The sequence below is a fragment of the Symphalangus syndactylus genome, chromosome 1 (genome assembly GCF_028878055.3).
Source record: "Symphalangus syndactylus isolate Jambi chromosome 1, NHGRI_mSymSyn1-v2.1_pri, whole genome shotgun sequence".
NCBI lineage: Eukaryota > Metazoa > Chordata > Mammalia > Primates > Hylobatidae > Symphalangus > Symphalangus syndactylus.
This window is the reverse complement of record NC_072423.2, coordinates 88,251,816-88,277,115: the sequence shown is the minus strand read 5'-3', so window position 1 is coordinate 88,277,115 and position 25,300 is coordinate 88,251,816. Positions and strand designations below refer to the sequence as shown.

The 25,300-nt window shown below is 42.0% G+C and overlaps 1 protein-coding gene and 1 pseudogene across 1 annotated transcript; both read right to left on the bottom strand.

The window, feature by feature from the left end:
- Positions 1 to 255: 255 nt before the first annotated feature.
- Positions 256 to 1,358, bottom strand: LOC134736598 (polyprenol reductase-like; annotated as a pseudogene).
- Positions 1,359 to 3,098: 1,740 nt separating this feature from the next.
- OOSP3 (oocyte secreted protein family member 3) lies at positions 3,099 to 23,497 on the bottom strand. Its single transcript, XM_063614683.1, has 5 exons — positions 23,425 to 23,497; positions 21,763 to 21,941; positions 5,366 to 5,463; positions 3,897 to 4,050; positions 3,099 to 3,417 (listed from the first exon to the last, which is right to left on the bottom strand). Exons 1-5 carry the CDS (start codon positions 23,495 to 23,497, stop codon positions 3,337 to 3,339), a joined length of 585 nt encoding a protein of 194 aa, XP_063470753.1. The 3' UTR covers positions 3,099 to 3,336.
- Positions 23,498 to 25,300: the final 1,803 nt, after the last annotated feature.

Sequence of the window (25,300 nt, the reverse complement as noted above, 5' to 3'; positions counted from 1 at the left end):
ACGTTCTTGGGTTTCAAACCAATACAAGAGCCTTGCACTATCTCTTCCTTTGTGTATGTGTGTGTGTGCATGTGTGACACTGTTTGTATATTTTTAGTTAGTTTGCTTGTGAAGCAGCTTGGAGAAGTCTCATCTACTTTTTATCAGTTGGTTTTTATACAGCATCTCAGAAAGTAGACACAGAAATCGCAGACCTGCCATTAGTATTTCTTCTTTGAAGACACTGGAGATTCATTTTCTTGAGTGGCATTGCCATGCTCATTCAGTGAAAACTTGTGGGGTATAGAAATGGAACAGAGAGTTTCAAGCAGTTCTGCAGAAACTGTACCTTGGACTCCAGACTTCACTGTCCTTAGGCATGGAAACCATCACCTAGTTTGCATTCTTCATGACTGAGGTTACCTTAAAACAAAAATGATAGGAAAGCTTTCCTATGCTTCGGGTAGGAGACAAATCTACTTCTGTAGAATTTGTGGCTGAGAAAGGCAGCCAGGGCAGGATTGAAAAAGACATATGTCACCACTATTCACCAAGTTGTGGAACCCAAAGGTAACAGCCATGGAAATGTAGATCATCAGCTGTGCTAAGTAGGTAAGGAAAGAAAACATTTAAACTAGTCTCCAAATGGGATTCTGTGGTTACAGTGAATAACCACTCCTGCTTTATTTACCCTGAGATTGCCAAGAATGACATGGCACTTATACTGATGGGCAGATGGCCAGATGACTATCATCATCCCGAGAATATGGAACCATCGCGCTTGCATCAATAGCGTTTTCCCCTATTGCATAGGCATTCCTGCCATCCACTGGCACTTGGCTCAGCACAGGTAGGCCGACAAGGACATAGTAGACAAGTCCAAAACAGTATTGCACGACGTGAGTCGTGCCATTAGAGAAGACACTGACGTAGAAGCATTTTTCGTAAGCTGTGCAGCCACGGAAATACCAGCACTAAGAATGCAGACAGCGCCAGCTTCCCTCCCTGGAACTGTGCTGCCCTGAGAATTCTGAGCAAACCATAAAGCCAGCATGGAAAAGATGCTCCCAGGAACAGAGATAGAGTAAGGCACCAAAGCAGGAAGCCATTCCACAGCACTGAGATGATATAGAAGTGGGAAAAGTAGGAAAAAATATCTCTTGGGGACATCAAAGGCGCGGCAGGCGGCGAGGCGCGGCGGCCCCCCAACACTTGGTTTTCCCAAAGCGGATCAGGTCCTGGAAGAGCGCGCGGCCCAGGAGCAGGCCGGGCGGCAGAAGCTGCAGCAGCAGGGTCAGCAGGAAGGCGGTGGCCAGCGTGAGCCACAGTGAGCGCAACGGGTTCAGCGCCCAGAGCTCGGCTCTCCCTGAGGAAGCCATGGCTTACGCGCCCGCGTTCCGCACTGCCGGCGCCGCCACCGTCAGCCCGCGGAGTAGTGGCCGCTGGCGCGCCGTGCGCCCGTCTTAGCCTCTCTCTTTAGAACTTTAAATCTTTTTTTTATTTTTTATTTTTAGAAGGAGTTTCACTATTGTTGCCCAGGCTGGAGTGCAATGGCGTGATCTCGGCTCACCGCAACCTCCGCCTCCCGGGTTCAAGCGATTCTCCTGCCTCAGCTTCCCAAGTAGCTAAGATTACAGGCATGCACCACCAGTCCCGGCTAATTTTGTATTTTTAGTAGAGGCGGGGTCTCTCCATGTTGATCAGACTGGTCTCTAATTCCCGACCTCAGGTGATCCGCCCGCCTTGGCCTCCCAAAGTGCTGGGATTACAAGCATGAGCCATTACGCCTGGGAATCCTCCTTTCAAGAATGAAGCATCACAGCTTTAGGACAGTGATTAGGGTTATCACTCTCTGTCTGCCTTTACCACCGCTGGCTCCCATTCTGGACTTGGTGGGCTTTTGACTTTAAGGGACAATGGAAAAACAAGAATTATTTTATGAATGAAAGTAATAAGTTCATTCCAAATGAATGCTATGTATGAAAGAGACAGATTAAATACGCAAACTCTATCCACTCTTTGTCCTAATTAATACAAAAATTCTTGCATGTCTTCATTGCTGAAATGGAAACTACCCACTTTTATCACCATTTTCTGAGTTTTCCAGCTTGTTTTCATTCTTAAATTACTGGGGTTTTTTGAAGAAGGACAGGAGGAGTCTGAATATGCTGTTTATATTTAAAGGATGATGAAAATGTCAAGTAATGTTTTCTACGAAAGTAACAGGGATTCGTTCATTTCAAATGAATACTAGATATGAAAGAGAGAGAGGCAGGGAGGAAGAAAAGGAGAATGAATAAATGAACTGTAACCAACTTTAGTCCTAATTAACACACAAATCCTTACTGGTCCCCTTACTAAAATAGAAAGCAATAGCTCTGTTGGTGCAGCAAGCCTATGTGTGTTACTTACCTGTTGTCTCACTACCACGTGTTCCTCTCTCTGCCCTACAATGTTGGAGCCAAGAGTTCAAAAATTAGATTTTCAAGCCTCACCTTTAGGTTCTGCCAGCAGGAAACACTGATGGAGATTAAAAGATGTCTATCTTCAACCAGTTATTTTCAAATAACAAATATCTAGTCGATAAACCCTATTGCCGAAGGTTTCCCACTATGAAGAATAGGACCACACAGGCAGGACCTTGAGCTAAAGGTTTTGTTAGAAACATCTCAAGATCCTCATGGGCATGTTTCAGAATGATGTTCTTACTAACTGGAAAGTGGTCATTGAAATAAAGAAGGATGGTCCTAAGGGATCACTAAAGGTTTAGTTCCTAGAGTGCCGAGAATAAAAACTAGTCTCACCCTATTGATCTTGAACAAAGATACAGAAATATTCTGCTGTCACTGTTTCCCAAAGCCATGGGCCTACAGGAGGTCAAACTTTCTACTCTATTTCCTGGTTGATCCGATGGTGTTCATTTCTATCATGGATACTAAATCTTTGTTAAAGGAATTAAACAACTATGTAGGATTATTGTCAGTCTACTGTATTTGAAACATGACTTGTACACTAACAGCAGGTGGAGGACAGAGACCCTTCCATGCCTACATCCCAGCCTAGGTTCTGTTTTGAGATTATAATCCAGTCATCAAGAAGTATAGCCAAAGGCACAGCACATTTTATTTGTAAGATCAACTCCACATAAAAATTATACATAGACATCGTATTATAAGAGACTATGCAAGGGCATCATGGCCTATGTTTAAAAGGAACACTTTTTAAAAACATATGAAGCACTGGGCACTATCCCAACCCAATGTCCTCTCAGGAAGTGGCACTAAAAAGTGATAAATCTGTAGTGAGTGGTTCAAAAATTAAATTTTAAGTAAGCTGTAGCAACAGCCATGGAAGAACCTAGAATATAGCTACATTTGCACTCTCATGGACTAATGGATGAGACATATTAAGTAGAAGTGACTGATGAGCTGCCTCTACCTACAGAGAAAAAACAAAGGTAGTTAATAAAAAGTTTCCAATGTAACCACTTGATAAACTTGGCACATAAACACATTGACTAATATATTGACCGGTGAACATGGAGGACCTACTATGTGCCAGAGATTAGAGGGAAGGGTTGAAAGAGTTGAAAATTTTTATTCAAGTGTCTGAGTACTATTTAAAGTGAGCGGTTTATCAACTCAGATTATGTTTAAACTATACTAGAGATTTTTGTTTATTTGTTATAACTAGGGTAAAGGGAGACTTATCGACAAGACCAGGATATATGTAGAAACATGGAAGTAGCATTTTTTCTAAACAGTATTGAAATGTAATGTGAGACCCCTCATATAGTTAGACACTATTTAAACAACAAATACCCTCCTTAGTAGAGATTTGAGCTTTTACTTCCTTATGTCAATACGATCATTTCTATGTGGATACTGCCATGTTTTGTCTCTTCTAAGGATCCTCACCGAGGAGTCTTGAAAATATGGAATCCAAGTCAATCCAAATAAGCTAGCATTGGTTAAGTTCCAGGGAGAATGAGAATTGGTAGAGGGAGGGTCATTTTGGAATTCTGTAAGATTGTTATGGATAGTGCTTGAAGTGGTATCCAAAGATGATGAACTGAAAGTTTTAAAGAAGACACAATTTGCACATCAGATTACATTTAAAAATAAACAAACCAGTAAGTCTCATTTTGTCTGAATTCATTTTTTTTCCTTCTACTTTAGCAGTAGTAGACTTACTACCACTGCTACCTCTCTGCCTTCTACTTGACTTTTTTTTTAAGGATTAACAAACCTCCATTTAGGGGTGTTAGTCCAAAAAAAAAAAGTCCTACCATAGGAAAATGTATTCTAAACAGAAAACGTCAGCTCTGATAAGCTAAATAAAATCCCCAAGACAATCTCTTACAAGTATAAACTGAGAATCCTGGCTCTTTTAAAAGTTGTCATTCATAAACTACTAAAAGATTAACAGCGTCCATCCATTGATCCTGAAGATATAGCAAAGTTTCAGGGATTTCCCCAAAAGTCATAGGGCCATAGTATATTAAGAAAACATCTAAATTATTGCTTTTTAAAAAATATTTTAATACAATTATGCCCATTCAAGCCCTTTGATTTATATAAGCTATCAAAATTAGGGAGGAAGAGTTAGGTATTATGTAGAATAAAGAACAACTTAGGCTAAGATTTTTTAAATTTGATCTTAAAGAGTTGAAAACTGAGTAATTTGGCTACTATTCCTGTTTCTGCAAGCATTCCCTGATCTGCGGGGTGGCAGTTAGGTGAGAAGGTGTGTTCAAGTCCTGACTTGCCATTCCCTAGCTACATGATCATGGGGACAAGCACCTCTGAGCTCTGTTTAACTCATTTTACCATGTCTTACTTGGATTTCCCAAAAGCAGGACTTCGCAGGGATACTTATGTGCAGGTGATTTATTATAGAAGTGTTCCTAGTAAGGGAATGGGAGAAAAGCAGGACATAGAAGGTAAAGACAGCAAGCAGGAATGCTATTTAAGGTAGAGTCCTAGCCTCAGTAGGACCCTCAAGTGAGCTCCAAAGTTAAATCCTGCCTCCAAGTTTATCCCTGACTCAAGAAACACAGCTGGCTTTTCATGCCCCCAAATCACTCAATCATGAGAGTGGGAAGTATTTGTTAAATTTCCAAGCCCAATTGGTATCACTGAAAGCCACATCACACACAAGCAGGAAGAGGGGCAAACAGAAATAGTAAGGGGGGTCCCATGGGATTTGAGCAGAGCATCTGTAATGGCCAAATGGCATTGATAAATACCTCATCGTTGCACAGAGAAACTATGCAAACCAACCTCGCTCCAGGGTTCTAATGATGTAAAGCTTCATATTCCAAATGTTTTCCTTTTCATTAGTTCTTAGAGGGTAAACTGTGAACCATCTGTTTCATTATACTCACCCGTATACAATACACATCAAAGGAATTTTGCCAGTGACTCCTTTGTGCATTATATTACAGTGGAGTGCTGAATAAAAAACTGTTACATATGAGAAAACCTAATGGGACAAAAAGACTTTATAAGTTGATGTCATGTCATGCAGGAGTTTTAAAGACATTTGAACAATGAACAGATCAAGATAAGATGTAAGCTCTTTATACTGCACCAAGGTCTCTCTGCACAGTGCTGGAAAAAGAAAACTGATTCACCAGAAAAAATTTTTAAAAAACACCATCCGAGGCTTTTGATCATCAGCGCAATCAGTTAATATGTGTGGAAATAAAATAACAAGATTGTAATCTTGAATTGCCAGACTAGGAACAAGGGCTACAGCTTCTACTTAACAAGTTTTTTTTTCTGATATTTGGCCCTTAAACATTATCACAGTGCTGTATCCCAGATGTCTGAAAATATTGAACCAATTGGAGATTTGTGTTTTCCTAACGCATGCTCGTTGTGGAGATGTCAAAAACACTATGTTGGTCCAGCATGGTGGCTCACACCTGTAATCCCATCACTTTGGGAAGGTGAGGCAGGAGCAGGAGGATTGCTTGAGCTCAGGAGACCAGCCTGGGCAATATAGCAAGACCTCATCTCTACTAAAAATCAAAAAACAGTCAACTGGGTTGAGTGGTTCCAAGCCACTCAGGAGGCTGAGATGGGAGGATCACTTGAGTCCAGGAGGTGGAGCTGCAGTGAGCTGTGATCATGCTGTAATCATGCCACTGCACTCCAGCCTTGATGACAGAACAAGACTCTGTCAGAAAAAAAAAAAAAGCCACTATGGTTATGGTCAAAGATTCATAATCTTAACACAGGAATAACTTCTGTAAACACATTTAGGTATATGTTTTTCTATTGATAATTTTTACAAAAATGTCTTACTGAATTACTATTTTTCAGCCTGTTAAATAACGCAATAAATATTCTTATAGAAATAAAATTTTTCCAAAAATAATGAATAGAAATATAGAATTCAATAACATGATTATTTTCCCATTGTATTGCTATTGAAGGTTATTTTAGTTGAGTATATAAATTGTATCTAAAGTGTGGAAAATAGATATTATATGCTCCTTATTTCTCCTGGTAATTATGTATTCAATAGTGATTTCTAGTATGCAAACTAAAGACCACCAAAAAATCCACTTCTTCATAAAACAATAAGAAAATGGCAGAAATTATCAAATTCAACACTTTTAAGACTCTGAATATGATCCTAAGTCTTGCAACAATTCAAGGAGCATTTATTGCAGAAAAAAATGATAGAATCTCAGTAAGAATGATAGCTTTTTGGCATTTTAACTTGTTCTATTTCAAGTTCCCTCTTCCCAGTACACAGTATCTATGAAAGCCAACAGCCTAGCAGGATCCAGAGGGAACAGATGGTTTGGAGCTCCTCAAAAGCCCCATCTTCAGAGAACTGTCATTTTTTTTTTTTTTTTTTTTTTTACTTTTCCTGAAATCCTGGTTATTTGACTTGACTCTGAATGTGCTCAAAAGGAATAGACCTATATAAAACAAGTAAAGAGATTGGATTAGTAATCAAAAACTACCCACAAAGAAAGTCCAGGCACCACCAGGCTCCACTACTCAATTCTATCAAACATGTAAAAAAAGAATTAGAACCAGTGCTTCACAAAATCTCCCAACAAATAGAAGTGGAGCAGAGGAGAGGCCAAGAAGGCCAAGTAGAAACAGCTCCAGTCTGCAGCTCCCGCCGAGATGGAAATAAATGGTAAGTGAATTCTGCATTTCCAACTGAGGCCAGATTCTCTTATTGGGACTGACTAGGCGGTTGGTACAACCCACAGAGAGCAAGAAAAAGCAGGGTGGGGTGATGGTTCACCCAGGAGCTGCACAAGGAAAAGGGCCGTCCCTCCCCCAGTCAAGGGAAGTGGTGAGAGATTGTGCTACCCATCCGGAGAGCTACACTTTTCCCATGGATTTTTACAACCCACAGAACAGGAGATTACTTCATGAGCCCACACCACCAGGGCCTTGGGTCCCAAGCACAAAGCTTTGCAGACTCATGACAGCTGCTCAGGGCAGCAGCCGCTCAGGCAGGCACTGAGCTGCAGGAGTTTTTGTATACTCCAGCAGCTGCTGGAACTGGAACTCCAGTGAGGCAAGAGATTCGTCCACTACTGTGGGAAGGAAACTGAAGCCAGAGGGCCAAATAGCCTTGCTCAGCGGATCACACTCCCACAGAACCCTGCAAGCTATGACCTACAGGCTTGGAATCCCCACTGGCCAGCACAGCAGCCTGCAGTCTGCCTAAGATGACCGAGTTCCTGTGGGGAGTGGCCACCACCATTACTGCCGCTCTAGTCAGCGGTTGGGGGATTCACCCCAGTGCAGTGCACCTGCTCTGCTAAGGGACAGCCAGACTGCTTCCTTAAGCAGTCCCTGATTCCATGCCTCCTGACTGTGTAAGACCTCCCAACAGGGGTTGCCAGACACCTCACACAGGAGAGTAACAGCTGGCATCTGGTCGGTCCTCCCCTGGGACAAAGCTCCCAGAGGAAGGCACAGGCAGCAATCTTTGCTGTTCTGCGGCCTCAACAGGCAATACCCAGGCAAATAGGGTCTGAAGTGAACCTCCAGAAACTGCAGCAGGCTTGCAGAAGAGGGGTCTGAATGTTAAAAGAAAAACAGAAAGCAACAACATCAACAAAAAAAGACCCCACAAAAACCCCATCCAAAGGTCAACAACCTCAAAGGTCAAAGGTAGATACATCCAAGAAGATGAGGAAAAATCAACACAAAAATGCTGAAAATTCCAAAAGCCAGAATGCCTCTTCTCCTTCAAATGATTACAACACCTCTTCAGCAAAGGCACAGAACTGGGCTGAATCTGAGATGGATGAACTGACAGAAGTAGGCTTCAGAAAGTGGGTAATAATGAACTTCGCTGAGCTAAAGGATTACGTTCTAACCCAGTGTAAAGAAGGTAAGAATCATGATAAAAGATTACAAGAGCTGTTAACTAGAATAACCAGTACAGAGAGAAACATAATGACTGATGGAGCTGAAAAACACAGCACAAGAACTTTATGATGCAAACACAAGTATCAACAGCTGAACTGGCCAAAGTGGAAGAAAGAATATCAGAGCTTGAAGAATATATTGTTGAAATAAGGCAAGCAGACAAGATTAGAGAAAAAAGAATGAAAAGAAATGAACAAAACTTCTGAGAACTATGGGACTATGGAAAAACACCAAACATATGAGTGATTGGAGTACCTGAAAGAGACAGGGAAGATGGAACCAAGTTTGGAAAACACACTTCAGGATATCATCCAGGAGAACTTCCTAACCTAGCAAGACAGGCTAACCTTCAAATTCAGGAAATCCAGAGAACCCCAATAAGATACTCCACAAGAAGGTCAACCCCAAGACACATAATCATCAGATTTTCCAACGTTGAAATGAAGGAAAAAAATGTTAAGGGCAGTCAGATAGAAAGGCCAGGTAACCTACAAAGGTAAGCTCATCAGACTAACAGCAGGCCTCTCAGTGGAAACCCTATAAGCCAAAAGAGATTGGGGGCCAATATTCAACATTCTTAAAGAAAGGAATTTCCATCCCAGAATTTCATATCCAGCCAAACAAAGCTTCATAAGAGAAGGAAAAATAAAATCCTTTTCAGACAAACAAATGCTAAAGCATCTCATCACCAGAAGGCCTTCCTTGCAAGAGTTCCTGAAGGAAGCATTAAACATGGAAAGGAAAAACCATTAATGGCCACTACAAAAACACACTAAAGTACACAGACCAATGACACTATGAAGCAACTACATTAACAAGTCTGCAAAATTAACCAGCCAGCATCACGATGACAGGACCAAATTCACACATAGCAATATCAACCTTAAATATAAATGTGCTAAATGCCCCAATTAAAAGACACAGAATGGCAAGCTGGATAAAAAGACAAGACTCATTGGTGTGCTGTATTCAAGAGACACATCTCATATGCAAAGACACAAATAGGATAAAAATAAAGGGATGGAGGAAAATTTACCAAGCAAATGGAAAGCATAAAAAAGCAGGAGTTGCAATCCTAGTTTCTGACAAAATAGAATTGAAACCAACAAAGGTCAAAAAAGACAAAGAAGGTCATTACATGGTAAAGGGTTCAATTCAACAAGAAAAGCTAACTATCCTAAATACATATGAACCCAACACAAGAGCACCCAGATTCATAAAATAAGTTCTTAAAGACCTACAAAGAGACTTAGACCCCGACACAATAGTGGGAGACTTTAATACCCCACTGTCAATATTAGATCGAGACAGAAAATTAACAAAGATATTCAGGACTTGAACTCAGCTCTGGATCAAGTGGACCTGATAGATATCTACAGAACTCTACACCCCAAAACAACGGAATATACATTCTTCTCAGTGCCATATGACACTTACTCTAAAATTCATCACATAATTGGAAGTAAAACACTCCTCAGCAAATGCAAAAGAACTGAAATATAACAGTCTCTCAGACCACAGCATAATCAAATTAGAACTCAAGATTAAGAAACCCACTCAAAACCACACGATTACATGGAAATTGAACAACCTGCCCCTGAATGACTTCTGGGTAAATAATGAAATTAAGGCAGAAATCAAGTTCTTTGAAACTAATGATAACAAGGAGACAATGTATTAGAATCCCTGGGATGCAGCTAATGCAATGTTAAGAGGGAAACTTATAGCACTAAATGCCCACATCAAAAAGCTAAAAAGATTTCAAATTAACACCCTAACATCAAAACTAAAAAGAACTAGAGAAACAAGAGAAACCCCAGAGCTAGCAGAAGACAAGAAATAGCCAAGCTCAGAGAAGAACTGAAGGAAATAGAGACACGAAAAATCCTTCAAAAAAAATCAGTGAATCTGGGAGCTGCTTTTTTGGAAAAAAAAAAAATCAACAAAATAGGTAGACCACTAGCTAGACTAATAAAGAAGAAAATAGAGAAGATTCATATAAACACATTCAGAAATGGTAAGGGGGATACCACCACTGACCCTACAGAAACACAACCAACTATCAGAGAATACTATAAATACCTCAAACTAGAAAATCTAGAAAAAATGGATAAACTCCAGGACACATACACTCTCCCAAGACTGAACCAGGAAGTTGAATCCCTGAATAGACCAATAACAAGTTCTGAAATTAAGGCAGTAATAAATAGCCTACCAAACAAACAAAAAAGCCCAGGACCAGTTGGATTTACAGCTGAATTCTACCAGAGATACAAAGAGGAGCTGGTACCATTCCTTCTGAAACTATTCCAAACCATTGAAAATAAGGAACTCCTCTCTAACTCATGTTATGAGGCCAGCATCATTCTGATACCAAAACCTGACAGATATACAACAAAAAAAGAAAACTTCAGGCCAATATCCCTGATGAATATCAATGTGAAAATCCTCAGTAAAATACTGGCAAACTGAATCTAGCAGCACATCAAAAAGCTTATACATCACAATCAAGTTGGCTTCATCCCCACGATGCAAGGCTGGCTCAACGTATGCAAATCAATAAACATAATTTGTCACATCAACAGAACTAAAGACAAAAAACACAGGATAATCTCAATAGATACAGAAAAGGCCTTTGAGGAAATTCAACATCGCTTCATGTTAAAAATTCTCAATAAACTAGGTATTGAAAGAACATACCTCAAAACAATAAGAGCCGTTTATGACGAACCCACAGCCAATATCAGAAGGAAAGGGCAAAACCTGTAAACATTCCCCTTGAAAAATGGCACAAGACAAAGATGCCCTCTCTCAGCACTCTTATTCAACATAGCTGGAAGTTCTGGCCAGAGCAATCAGGCAAAAGAAAGAAAGAAATGGTATTCACATAAGAAGAGAGAAAGTCAAATTGTCTTTGTTTGCAGATGATGTGATCCTATATCTAGAAAACCCCATGGACTCAGCCAAAAGCTTCTTAAGCTGATAAACAACTTCAGGAAAATCTCAGGATACAAAATCAATGTGCAAAACTCACAAGCATTCCTATACACCAACAGCAGACAAGCAGAGAGCCAAATTATAAATGAACTCCCATTCACAATTGCCACAAAGAGAATAAAATGCCTAGGAATACAGCTAACAAGGGAAGTGAAGGACTTCTCCAAGGAGAACTACAAATCACTGCTCAAGGAAACCAGAGAGGACACAAACAGATGAAAAAAACATTCCATGCTCTTGGATAGGAAGAATCAATATCGTAAAAATGCCCATACTGCCCAAAGCAATTTCTAGATTTAGTGCCATTCCCATTAAACTACCATTGACATTCTTGACAGAATTAGAAAAAAAAAACTATTTTAAAAATCATATGGAACCGAAAAAGAGCTTGTACAGCCAGGACAATCCTAAACAAAAAGAACAAAGCTGGAGGCATCGTGCTACCCAACCTCAAACTATACTACAAGGCTACAGTAATCAAAACAGCATGGTGCTTGTGCAAAAACAGACACAGAAACCAATGAAACAAAATACAGAACTCAGAAATAAAACTGCACAGCTACAACCATCTGATCTTTGATAAACCTGACAAAAACAAGCAATGGGGAAAGGATTTCCTATTTAATAAATGGTGCTGGGAGAACTGGCTAGTCATATGCAGAAAATTGAAACTGGATCCCTTCCTTACACCTTACACAAAAACTAACTCAAGATGGATTAAAGACTTAAGTGTAAAACCCAAAACTATAGAAACCCTAGAAGAAATCTAGGCAATACCATTCAGGTCATACACATGGGCAAAGATTTTATGATGACATTGCCAAAAGCAATTGCAACAAAAGCAAAAATTGACAAATGGGATCTAATTAAACTAAAGAGCTTCTGCACTGCAAAAGAAACTATCATCAGAGCAAACAGACAACCTACAGAATGGGAGAAAATTTTTGCAATCTATCCATCTGACAAAGGTCTAATATCCAGAATCTACAAGGAACTTAAGCAAGTTTACAAAAAAAAAAAAAAAAAAAAACCATTAAAAAGTGGGCAAAGGGGTGTGGTGTGGCTCATGCCTGTAATCCCAGCACTTTGGGAAGCCAAGGCACATGAATCACTTGAGGGCAGGAGTTCAAGACCAGTCTGGCCAACATGGTGAAACCCAGTCTCTACTAAAAATACAAAACAAAATTAGCTGGGCATGGTGGCACATGCCTATATTCCTAGCTACTCGGGAGGCTGAGGCAGTAGAATTGCTTGAATCTGGGAGGCGGAGGTTGCAGTGAGCCAAGATCATGCCACTGCACTCCAGCCTGGGTGACAGAGCAAGACTCTGTCTCAAAAAAAAAAAAAAAAAAAAAGTGGGCAAATGACATGAACAGACACTTCTCAAAATAAGACATACACGTGGTCGAAAAACATTAAAGCTCAACATCACTGATCATTACAGAAATGAAAATTAAAACCACAATGAGATACCTTCTCACACCAGTCAGAATGGCGATTATTAAAAAGTCAAGAAACAACAGATACTGGAGAGGTTGCAGAGAAATAGGAACTCTTTTACACTGTCGGTGGGAATGTAAATTAGTTCCACCATTGTGGAAGACAGTGTGGTGATTCCTCAAAGATTTACAACTGGAAATACCATTTGAAAAACAACCCCATTACTGGGTATATACTCAAAAGAACATAAATCATTCTGTTACAAGGATACATGCATTTGATCAAACAATCCCGTTACTGTGTATATACCCAAAAGAATATAAATTCTATTACAAGGATTCATGCATGTGTATGTTCATTGCAGCACTATTCACAATAGCAAAGACATGGAATCAACCCAAATGCCCATCAATGATAGATTGGATAAAGAAAATGTGGTACATACATACCATGGAATACTATGCAGCCATAAAAAGGAATGAGATAATGTCCTTTGCAGGGACTTAGGTGAAGCTGGAAGCCATTATCCTCAGCAAGCTAACACAGGAACAGAAAACCAAACACTGCATGTTCTCACTTAAAGGTGGGAGCTGAACAATGAAAACACGTGGACACAGAGAGGGGAACAACACACATAGGGGCCTGTCAGGGGAGGGTGGGGGAGTAGAACATTAGGAAAAATAGCTAATGTATGCTGGGCTGGATACCTAGGTGATGGATTGATAGTTGCAGCAAACCACATGGCACACATTTACCTATGTAACAAATCTGCACATCCAGCACATGTACCCCAGAACTTAAAATTTAAAAAAATTGCTTCCTTCCTTCCTTTCTTTCCCTCTCTGGCCCAGGCTACAATCTACTCGGCTTGCTGCTGCCCACTCCGCGGACTGCCTGGGACTGCTGGCGCGCGCCACCGCTGCCTGCCTTTTCTCCTTTGGATGCAGGCACGCGTTCGCCATCTTGGCCACGCTGGTCGCCAGCTCCTGACGCCGAGTGCTCTGCCTGCCTCAGCCTCCCGAGGTACTGGGACTACAGACGGAGTCTCGCTCACCCAGTGCTCGGTGTTGCCCGGGCTGGAGTGCAGTGGCGTGGTCTGGCCTCGCGGCAGCCTCTACCCCCCGACCGCCTGCCTTGGCCTGCCAGGGTGCTGGGATTGCAGCCCCTGCCCGGCCGCCGCCCCATCTGGAAGGTGGGGAGCGCCTCTGCCCGGCCGCCCCGTCTGGGAGGTGAGGAGCACCTCTGCCTGGCCGCCCCGTCTGGGAAGTGAGGAGCGCCTCTGCCCGGCCACCCACCGTCTGGGAAGTGAGGAGCGCCTCTGCCCGGCCACCCTGTCTGGGAAGTGAGGAGCGCCTCTGCCCGGGCGCCCCGTCCGGGAAGAAATGAGGAGCGCCTCTGCCCGGGCGCCCCATCCGGGAAGAAGTGAGGAGCGCCTCTGCCCGGCCACCCATCGTCTGGGAAGTGAGGAGCGCCTCTGCCCGGCCACCCACCGTCTGGGAAGTGAGGAGCACCTCTGCCCGGCCGCCCCGTCTGGGAAGTGAGGAGCGCCTCTGCCTGGCCGCCCCGTCTGGGAAGTGAGCAGCGCCTCTGCCCGGCCACCCCGTCCGGGAAGAAGTGAGGAGCGCCTCTGCCCGGCCGCCCCATCCGGGAAGAAGTGAGGAGCGCCTCTGCCCGGCCACCCATCGTCTGGGAAGTGAGGAGCGCCTCTGCCCGGCCACCCACCGTCTGGGAAGTGAGGAGCGCCTCTGCCCGGCAGCCCCGTCTGGGAAGTGAGGAGCGCCTCTGCCCGGCCGCCCCGTCTGGGAAGTGAGGAGCGCCTCTGCCCGGCCGCCCCGTCTGGGAAGTGAGCAGCGCCTCTGCCCGGCCGCCCCATCCGGGAAGAAGTGAGGAGCGCCTCTGCCCGGCCGCCCCGTCCGGGAAGAAGTGAGGAGCGCCTCTGCCCGGCCGCCCCGTCCGGGAAGAAGTGAGGAGCGCCTCTGCCCGGCCGCCCCGTCCGGGAAGAAGTGAGGAGCGCCTCTGCCCGGCCGCCCCGTCCGGGAAGAAGTGAGGAGCGCCTCTGCCCGGCCGCCCCATCCGGGAAGAAGTGAGGAGCGCCTCTGCCCGGCCGCCCCGTCTGGGAAGTGAGGAGCGCCTCTGCCCGGCTGCCCCATCCGGGAAGAAGTGAGGAGTGCCTCTGCCCGGCCGCCCCATCCGGGAAGAAGTGAGGAGCGCCTCTGCCCGGCCACCCATTGTCTGGGAAGTGAGGAGTGCCTCTGCCCGGCCAACCACCGTCTGGGAAGTGAGGAGCGCCTCTGCCCGGCCGCCCCGTCTGGGAAGTGAGGAGCGCCTCTGCCCGGCCACCCACCGTCTGGGAAGTGAGGAGCGCCTCTGCCCGGCCACCCACCGTCTGGGAAGTGAGGAGCGCCTCTGCCCGGCCACCCACCGTCTGGGAAGTGAGGAGCGCCTCTGCCCGGCCACCCACCGTCTGGGAAGTGAGGAGCGCCTCTGCCCGGCCACCCACCGTCTGGGAAGTGAGGAGCGCCTCTGCCCGGCCGCCCCGTCCGGGAAGAAGTGAGGAGCGCCTCTGCCCGGCCGCCCCGTCCGGGAAGAAGTGAGGAGCGCCTCTGCCCGGCCGCCCCGTCGGGAAGAAGTGAGGAGCGCCTCTGCCCGGCCGCCCCGTCCGGGAATAAGTGAGGAGCGCCTCTGCCCGGCCGCCCCGTCTGGGAGGTGAGGAGCGCCTCTGCCCGGCCACCCATCGTCTGGGAGGTGAGGAGCGCCTCTGCCCGGCCACCCATCGTCTGGGAAGTGGGGAGCGCCTCTGCCCGACCACCCATCGTCTGGGAAGTGAGGAGCGCCTCTGCCCGGCCACCTATCGTCTGGGAAGAAATGAGGAGCGTCTCTGCCTGGCCGCCCCGTCTGGGAAGTGAGGAGCCCCTCTGCCCAGCCGCCCCGTGTCTGGGTAGAAGTGAGGAGCTCCTTTGCCTGGCCGCTCCGTCTGGGAGGTCTACCACGGAGGCCAGAAGCAATGTGGGGGCTGGACGTGGTGGCTCACGCCTGTGGTCCCGGCACTCTGGGGGGCGAGGCGGGTTGATCACTTCGGGCTAGGAGTTCGAGACCAGTCTGGCCAACTTGGCGAAACATGAAGAATACAACAGACAAACCAACCAACCAACTCAATGACAACAAAACAGGTCTACCCTGGAGTCATACTCTAATTTTTTCTATTTTCCTCCCTTTCTGATCCTTTATCCCACTTTCTTTTTCTTCCTCTTCCTTCTCCCTCTTCTTTGTCAAATAGAGGATTGAGTTATTATCACTGATCCATATAAAGTCCCTCTCTCATTTATTTTAACTCCCACCCCCATTTCTATTCCCCGACTTCCCATGTGCAACCTTCCTAATATGTTTGATACGCATCTTTTTGTTTGTATGTATTTTTAGAAAATGTTTATTGTTTTTGTATGCAAAAAAAATTAATAAAAAAAAAAGACTACAATGAAAAAAAAAAAAAAGACCTAAAAATTTAAAAAAATTAAAATAAATATTTTTTAAAAAAAGAAATAGAAGATGGCACATTATTCAACTCATTCTATGATGTATTGCCCTGATATTAAAACCAAAGACATCGCAAAAAGAAGCTATAGATCAATGTACCTTATGAATGTACATAAAAAAACTTCCAACCCAAATGCCCATCAGTGATAGATTAGATAAAGAAGATGTGGTACATATGCACCATGGAATAGTATGCAGCCATAAAAAGGAAGAAGATCATGTACTTTGCTGGGACATGGATGGAGTTGGAAGCCATTATCCTCCACAAACTAATGCAGGAACAGAAAATCAAATACTGCATGTTTTCACTTATAAGTGGGAGCTGAATGATGAGAACACATGGACACATGGGGGACAACACACACTGGGTCCTGTCAGGGGGATGGGGAGGGAGAACATCAGGAAGAATAGCTAATACATGCTGGGCTTCATACTTAGGTGATGGGATGATCTGTGTAGGAAACCACCATGGCACACATTTACTTATGTAGCAAACCTGCACAACCTGCACATGTACCGCTTAACTTAAAGTTGAAGAAAAAAAAGAAGAAATCATTGTCTAACCGCCCCCACCCCGCCCAGACAAAAAATAAAAACTTCAGCATACCATATCCAGCAACATCTAAAAAGGATTAAGCAATATGACTAAATGGGGTTTATCCCAGGAAAAGGATATGTTGGCTCCACATACAAAAATCAGTGTAATACACCATATTAATAGAAGAAAAGGCAAAACCCATATGATCATCTCAATAGTTTCAGGGGAAAAAAACTATAAAATTAAATACCATTTACGATAAAAACTCTCCACAACTAAAGATAAAAGGGCACATCCTCAACCTGATTAAGAGCACCTGTGAAAATCCCACAGCCAGCATCATATTTAACGATGAAAGACTGAAAGCTTTTCCCTTATAATCAGAAATAATACAAAGATGTTCACTCTCACAACTTGTATCCAATATTGTACTGGAGGTTCTAGCTAGGAAAAGTAGGCAAGAAGACAAAACAAAAATTAACCAGATTGGAAAGAAAGACTAAAACTATCTCTATTTAAAGATGACATGAGGCCTGGCACAGTGGCTCACACCTATAACCCCATCACTTCAGGAGGCCAAGGCGGGCAGATCACTTGAGGTCAGGAGTTTGAGACCAGCCTGGTCAACATGGTGAAATCTGCTATCTACTAAAAATAAAAAAATAAATAGCTGGACGTGGTGGCACACACCTGTAGTCCCAGCTACTTGGGAGCTTTGAGGCAGCAAAATTGCTTGAACCCGGGAGGTGGAGGTTGCAGTGAGCTGAGTTCATGCCACTGCACTCCAGCCTGGGCAACAGATTAAGACTGCAGAGAGAGAGAGAGAGACAGACAGACAGACAGACATGATCTTGTATATAGAAAATCATAAGAGATCCACCCAAAAAAAAACTATTACAACTAATAAGCATGCTCACTAATGTTGTAGGAGACAAGATCAATTGACAGAAATCAATTCTATTTCTGTACACTAGCAATGAACAATTTGGAAATAAAATTAATAAAACAGTTTCAAGTTCAGTTGGATCCTGGCAGCAGCTGCAGCAGTTCTCTTCTGTGTCGCTCTTTGCCATCTCCTTTTCACTTCCGGAACATGTGTGCACATATATTTGTTTAAATAACTGTTCTTAATTCTTTTGCATATATAACCAGGAATTAAATTGCTGTCTGTTATTTAAGCCACGGCAAGATTCTTCCCTTCTTCCCAATAGTAAACCAGGAATATTAGAAATGTTTTATATTTGAAAAAGACCTGTATATGAATCCAGAATCCTTAACCCTGGTTTTCCTAACTTCTCTAGAAAACCCATTATCTGTGAAATATTTTGTCATTAATCACATCAATGTTTTCATTTTGTGCATAACAATTAGTACTCAATTTAAAATTATCTTCCTTTAAAAGTAGCTAAGTTTGCAGTGTCCAGCAAGAGACTGACAGTCATGGCTGTCTGACCTTTTGTAGGTTACTTAATTTTTTTGAATTTCATTATCCTCTTCTGTACAATGGGGATAATAGGACCTACCTCACAGGATTATTGCGCAGTCCTCTGTCTTTCTTAAGACAGGAAAAGTTTCGCATTGAAGCTAACCCATCATTTAACCACTCTTCTAAGCACCAAATATTTTGTTTCACAAATTTGCTATTCATTCAGAAAAATAATTTGAAAAGTGAGTAAATTCTACATAGTTATCGTTCTCAAACGACTTGTACATTATGGTTCCTGTTCACGTTTTACCACATGTAATCTTCTAAGGTTTTTAGATTTCTTTGGAGGTTGGAGTTAGCAATATCGCTAAGGTAGATAACTTTTCAACATTCTTGGATCAAGCTGATATTTTGGTGAAAAGAATTCCTGCATTTCTCAAAGAACTAGGTCTGAAGCAAAAATCAGTTCCAATGAACAGGTGTCCAAATGGGCTGTTTAATAAAATCTAATCATTTTAAACAACTCTGGTGTTTCAGTGTTTTGTTTTGATCCTGTGAGTTTTAAAACTAGTATTTTAGGTGACTGGTAAAGAAAGAAAGCAAACAATAGAATAAAGAGTTGTTCCCAGAAAGAATTGAAGTTGGGACAAATAAATTATTAACTTTGATTGTTAGACCTTTCATTGAAGACATTCAGCCAAAGACTTATCATCTTTAGAAAAATAAAAGACTATGCAACTCCAAAAAATTAAATACACAGTTACCATTTGAGCCACAAATTTCAGTCCTAGGTTTTTACCCAACACAATCGAAAACAAATGTCTACACATAAACATGTATGCAAATGTATAACAGTAACAAAAAATGAAAACAATTATTCAGGCATAAAAAAGAATGGAGTATTGAGATATGCTATGATATAGATAAACTTTGAAAACATGCTAAGCAAAAGTCATGAAAGGCCACATATTGTATGATTGAATTTATATGACATATCCAGAGTATGCAAATCTATACAAAGAGAAATTAGACCTGTGGTTGCCTATAACTAGGGGAGAGGAGGCAGTGGAGTGACCACTGATGGATATGGTTGCATTTTTGAGAAGTGATTAAAATATCCTGGAATTAGAGACCGGTGATGGTTGTACAACTTTGTCAATGTACTAAAAACCACTGTATTGTACATTTAAATGTTTAATTATACTTTCCTAATCCATGCCTGCTACTTAAACTGATTGCTACAGTCCTTCATTTTGTTTTTAATACTGTAGAAATTCTAGATCCTGCCCTTTAAATGGAAAATCTTTATAATAAATTATAAACCTAAGAAAGAAATGAAGCCACCAAGGTAGAGATCCTTTGACTCATAAAACTCAAAGAATCTGATTTGATAAGGTATTAAATCAAAATACTCATATGAATATTAACATTGTTTTTTGTATACTATGGAAACTTGAAAACATTTTAACATTAACCAAATTGTTCCATATACAATCTGTCCTTGAAAGGTAATTTCAAAGGGGTCTTATAAGACCCTGAAAACTTTAGAAATGGTTTTCATGCCACCAGGGAAGAAAACAGAAAACAAAACAAAAAAAAACCTTCAAAAGAAACCTACAGCTCTGATTGGTTATTTTACTTCATAGTTTGTGGCTCCTGTAATAACACTGTGGCTGATGTCTCTGCCTCTCTTAGTGTCTCATATTTAGTTGTATAAGCTTTGTAAAGTTGGGTTATTAATTCTTTGGCCTTTGTAATGATTTCCCCATATCCATAATAAGTCATACTTTGAAATATGGGAAAAACCACAAAGGCCAAAGAAATTAGAAATCTGCAAACTTTCATGTAGTAAGTTTTGTAGATGTGAAACAGCATATTGAAGGAAATCAGAATTGTTTGTATAGGACACACATACCTCTAAATGGAGAGTGTGGTTATTCACCACCTAATTTTCCTATAAATATACTACCTTTTTTTTTCTTTCTTTTTTTTTTTTTTTTTGAGACAGAGTCTCACTCTGTTGCCCAGGCTGGAGTGCAGTGGCACGATCTTGGCTCACTGCAACCTCTGCCTCCCAGGTTCAAGCAATTCTCCCCGACTCAGCCTCCTGAGTTGCTGAGATTACAGGTGGCCACTAAGCTAATTTTTGTATGTTTAGTAGAGACAGGGCTTTGCCATGTTGGCCAGGCTGGTCTCAAACTCTTGACCTCAGGTGATCTGCCTGCCTCGGCCTCCCAAAATATACTATTTTTATCATATCGTAAAACCACTGCATACTGAATGCAGGGTCCACTTTTCTTCCTCCACCAAAGGTTAATGTTGAATAGTCTGTATGTTGCTGTCAGAAAACCCTCGCTCTCCTCCTCCCTAGTTCTATTGCCTTAATCATCTGGATTCAACTTCATTCCAGTGATGAAACCACAGAGAAAAACAAAAGACACAGGAGATTTTATCACCAACTTCTATTGAGCATTCAAGGATCAAAAAATTCCAATTTTTTTTTTTTGAGACAGTCTCGCTCTGTCGCCCAGGCTGGGGTGCAGTGGCACAATCTTGGCTCACTGCAACCTCCACCTCCTGGGTTCAAGCGATTCTCCTGCCTCAGCCTCCCGAGAAGCTGGGACTGGACAGGCACATGCCACCACGCCTGCCGAATTTTTTATATTTTTTTTAGTAGAGACGGGGTTTCACTGTGTTAGCCAGGATGGTCTCGATCTCCTGACCTCATGATCTGCCTACCTCGGCCTCCCAAAGTGCTGGGATTATAGGCGTAAGCCACCATGCCCGGCCAAAACTTCCAATCTTAACTTAAACTGCTTCAAAACTTGACAAGGAGCATATGAGAAAGAATGAATTCTAGACCAATCTCATTCATGGACATAGATGTCAAAATTAGAAACAACATACTAGCAAATCCACCTCCACCTCAAACCTCCTCAGATGTTTTTGTCCTCTGATTTCCCCTAGTGAATTCTACCTCTGGTGTCATCCATTTTTTCATTGCCTTCTTCTTCAAAGGAAGAATGTAAATCCCAATTTACCAACATGCAAGTTTCAGTTACATATCTGTTGAACAGATGCATGATCTATGGTAAATTGTTACCCATTTTAGCCTCAGTTACTATGAAAACTAGGAACAATGACTGCTTTACAGTGCTTCTAGACTTCAGGGGATGTAAGAACTAAAAAAGACTTCAGAGTGCTTGGATAGTTATACTACTATATATGTTGACGTATTCTCCTCCACAATGGGCTACATGCCATGATATTTCATGGCCAAGTCAAGGTTCCACTGGTCTTCCTATCCTGAAAGTACCAAATTCAAGTAATTCAAGAGCCATAAAAAAATCTCACACTGACAGTACACACAGTGCTACTGCAAGGTACAACCTAGGGGTTAGTTTATTATTTGAAATGCTTGCAGCTCTTACCTCTTTCTGAATCCCACACTCAGTGGCAGGGTAATTAAACTCATATCCCTTCACAGTTACATTGGTTACAGGACAGCCAGTTCCCAGAGACGCTTCATCAGAATGCAAAATATGATCTTGACCAAGTAAAGTTGGTTCAGCCACAACCCAGAACATAGAGGAAGTACATCCTACTGACACTGTTGAAAAAAATTATTTTTTAAGATTTAGTTAATAAATTATTAACTTTGAATGATGAGATTCATTCAAAGTCTAAAGATTAAGATAGCATATCTAAAGATTTAGATAGCAATTTTATGCTAAACAACACCCAGAGAAAGTTTGAACATAGCATATTTAAACATATATATATATATATATATATATATATATATATATATACACATATATCACTGCAAAACAGCCTTGAGAGATACAATATGATCACTCAGATGAAATGGTAAAATTGTAAATGAAGGATCAGTCCCATTCAAGCCTATCTGGAAACAACCTCTGTCTCTTCCCCTGCCAGTACTGTTTCCTTAAAAGTTCAACATTAAGCTAAATATGGGATGCTGTCTCTGCTGCTTTTGCTGTATGGGGCTGCCCATGGATTGGGGGAGCCTCAAGCTGGTGTGCTGGCCTTGAGTTTATATAATTAGGCTGGTGTAAATGACTGATAGGGCACTGAAGCTGCAGCTTCTACAGCCTCTGACTCTCATCCCTGGCAGACATCTACATCCCAGGTGGGTGAAGAGACAAGGGAAACTGTACCCTGGGGCATTTGCTAGACCTGCCAGTAAGATGAAGATCTGCACCTGCTCTGTCTCCACCCCATATCCTTCTATGAGGCAAAAGGAAGATAGTCTCACATTAAAACCTTGTGTGGTGAGTCTGTCGACTCAAAACATTCACAGCTGTGGTGCTACAACAGCTTTTCTTCATTTTGTGTCCATTAATTCTACTACCAGAAGCATATCCAAAAAACATTTTTAGACAAAAACATGTCCTTTAGATAAAGCAATTCATCACTGTATTTTCATGATAAAAAAACTAGAAATAACAAAATTACATGTATTTTATATGTATTATTTCTATCCAGTAACTTTTTACATAAATAAAAATATATAGTTTAGATGAGAAAAGATTACTGTAAAATATGGAAAAAGTAAGTGGAATGCAAATAAAACTATTAATATTAATGATAACAACTTTATGACTTAGGGAGAATAAGAAGTGAAAGGAGAAAAAATGAAGAACTTTATTTTCTCAACCTGATTTATGATCACTAACTCATGACCACTTAGGAGGCAACAGGGCAGGACAGGAGGCAGGTGGCAGGATTATGAGTGGGAGATCAGGGTGGGAGGTGGAAGAGCAAGTTGAAACCTTAAATTGAGATATATTTTTCCACAGGTAGGGTGAATTGGGTGACAAAACACAACAGAAAACACCTAAATCCAGAGGAAGAATAAAACTAGCTCCTTCCCAAGTATTAGGATAAACTAGATAAATCACTTGCTTTGCGGGGTGGTAGAGAGCAAACAAGAGAAAGCAATACCACTACAGAAGTCAGAAAACTATATTAGAAAGTCACTTCTACTCAAAACAGCAAACAGTAAAAGGCCCACAACCGCTAAGAAACTATACCTTCAAACAACAAAACATAAAGGTCACCTGTACCTGACTCTCGCTCAGAAAGAGTCAAAATCGTGCACAAAAGGAAAGACGACTGTAACCTCACAAAATCTTTCATGACGTCAGCTGCCAACTAACGACCCCTGAAAAATTCAGGCAATTGGAAGCGGCTGCCCTGCTTTGGATACTTTTATACCTGCTGCCACACCCAGCTGACTACATTTACAAATCACTTTCTGCCAATGGCTCATATCTTCCAGGAATGTATTGTTTTTGCCAATTTAAATTGCTTAATGTTTGGAAAATACAGAACATATAAAGAACAAAATTAAAACTCTTTATAAAAACCACTATTTTTATATTCACAGAAAGAATTTTTTCTCCCTGCTGAAACTTGACTTTCTCTTCATCACTCCAGAACCAAAATCAGGCTGCAAACAAAGTACCATTGACAAATCTTTGAGAACTGTGACTTCTTCAGGCCCTCCAAATTTCCTAGAACAGAATGTTCACAGAAGGTCAATGCATGTTTATTGAATTGTTGGGAAATGATTTTTAAACTTTAGCAGCATCAAAAACACCTGCAGCACTTGTTAATATACCGATAGCTGAACTGTGTTCTGGAGATTCCTATTCAGGGCTGGGAATGGAAGGGCCAAGAATTCACATTTCTGAAAGTTTCCAGGTGCTGCTGATGCTGCTGACCCCAGGATCATACTTTGAGACTGTGCTTCAGGCATGGTCACTTTAGGAAGTATTTATTTCAACGGCTCCCAAATTTTAGATTAATTTGCAAAATTATCTGGAACGCCATTTAAAAATATGTGTATTCTAACCCCAATCTAGTCCATTGAGATCTGTTATAGCTGGAAATGTAAGAATGCATATGAGTCACTGCAGGGTCTTGTCAAACATGCAAATTCTCACAGTCTAACTCAGTGGGGCAAGACCCAGGAATCTGCATTTTTAAACAACTGCCCCCCAGGTGATTCCTGGAGGCTCACATTTTGAGAAACTCTAAGCAGAAGTCCTCAGGGCTGCTGATGAGGGAGGAGGGAGGCAGATCTCCAATTCTTTTTCAGTTATTTTCATTTTATTTATATTTGTTTTATATTAGATCCTTTTGGGGTTTCTTTTGAAAACGCCAACATTAGAAATTCTCAGCATCCTTTGACCTGAAATGTAACCTCATACTTTTAAATAAAAAATCAAATGTGCCTGGGGCTACTCATTAAATTACATCTTTGATGGATCAATAAGGAATAAAACAATGAATCCAAATACTATTTCTCATCATATACTCTCCTGAGACATCCAACATCTATAATATAAACTTTGCAAAACATGTATGTTATCTGCACCACCAGTCATTATCTTTTGAGAATCTGGAACGACCTAAAAGAAAACAGAGACCAGTCCAACTAGCATGACATTGGGCCAAGTTCCAGAATCAGTAGTCTAAACAAAGCCTTCCCATAAGAGACATAAAAAATAAAATAAAAATTCCTTCACCCAATGAAACATGTTATAACAGAAAAAAAGAGATGGAATAATTCAGTTTGCTACCATACCACTTTGAATCACCCTCAGATCTGGGAAGGAAGAGCCTCTGGGAAGGAAGAGCCTCTGCTCAGGGACCCATGCATTAGACGGTATCGCTCTGAACTTCTCCATCATGTTCTTCTCTGGGCACCAGAAATGTGTTGAAACAAAGGAACATGCCATCAGAATCCCAAGCCTTCATAATTTCCTGCCCAAATGGCCTTGAACTTAACATCCAAGGGCTGCTTGAGCCCCTTCCCTGAGTCAGTTCTCTCAGGTGTATATAGCCCTGGGCCTAATGGTGGCCAAGGGGCAGTTGTCTGCTGGAAATATGGACGGAGCTTGGACACAACACCTGGTGTGTCCACACACGTGCACT

Excerpts from the sequence above, each read along its gene's own strand:
- OOSP3 (XM_063614683.1), bottom strand. The coding sequence starts at position 23,497 with ATGAAAGATTTTGTGAGGTTACAGTCGTCTTTCCTTTTGTGCACGATT. Across the intron at positions 21,942-23,424 it reads TCTTTCTGAGCGAGAGTCAG|TGTCAGTAGGATGTACTTCC; the intron begins GTACAGGTGACC and ends TTTTTTCAACAG. Across the intron at positions 4,051-5,365 it reads TTGATGTGTATTGTATACGG|TTCATCATCTTTGGATACCA; the intron begins GTGAGTATAATG and ends TAAAACTTTCAG.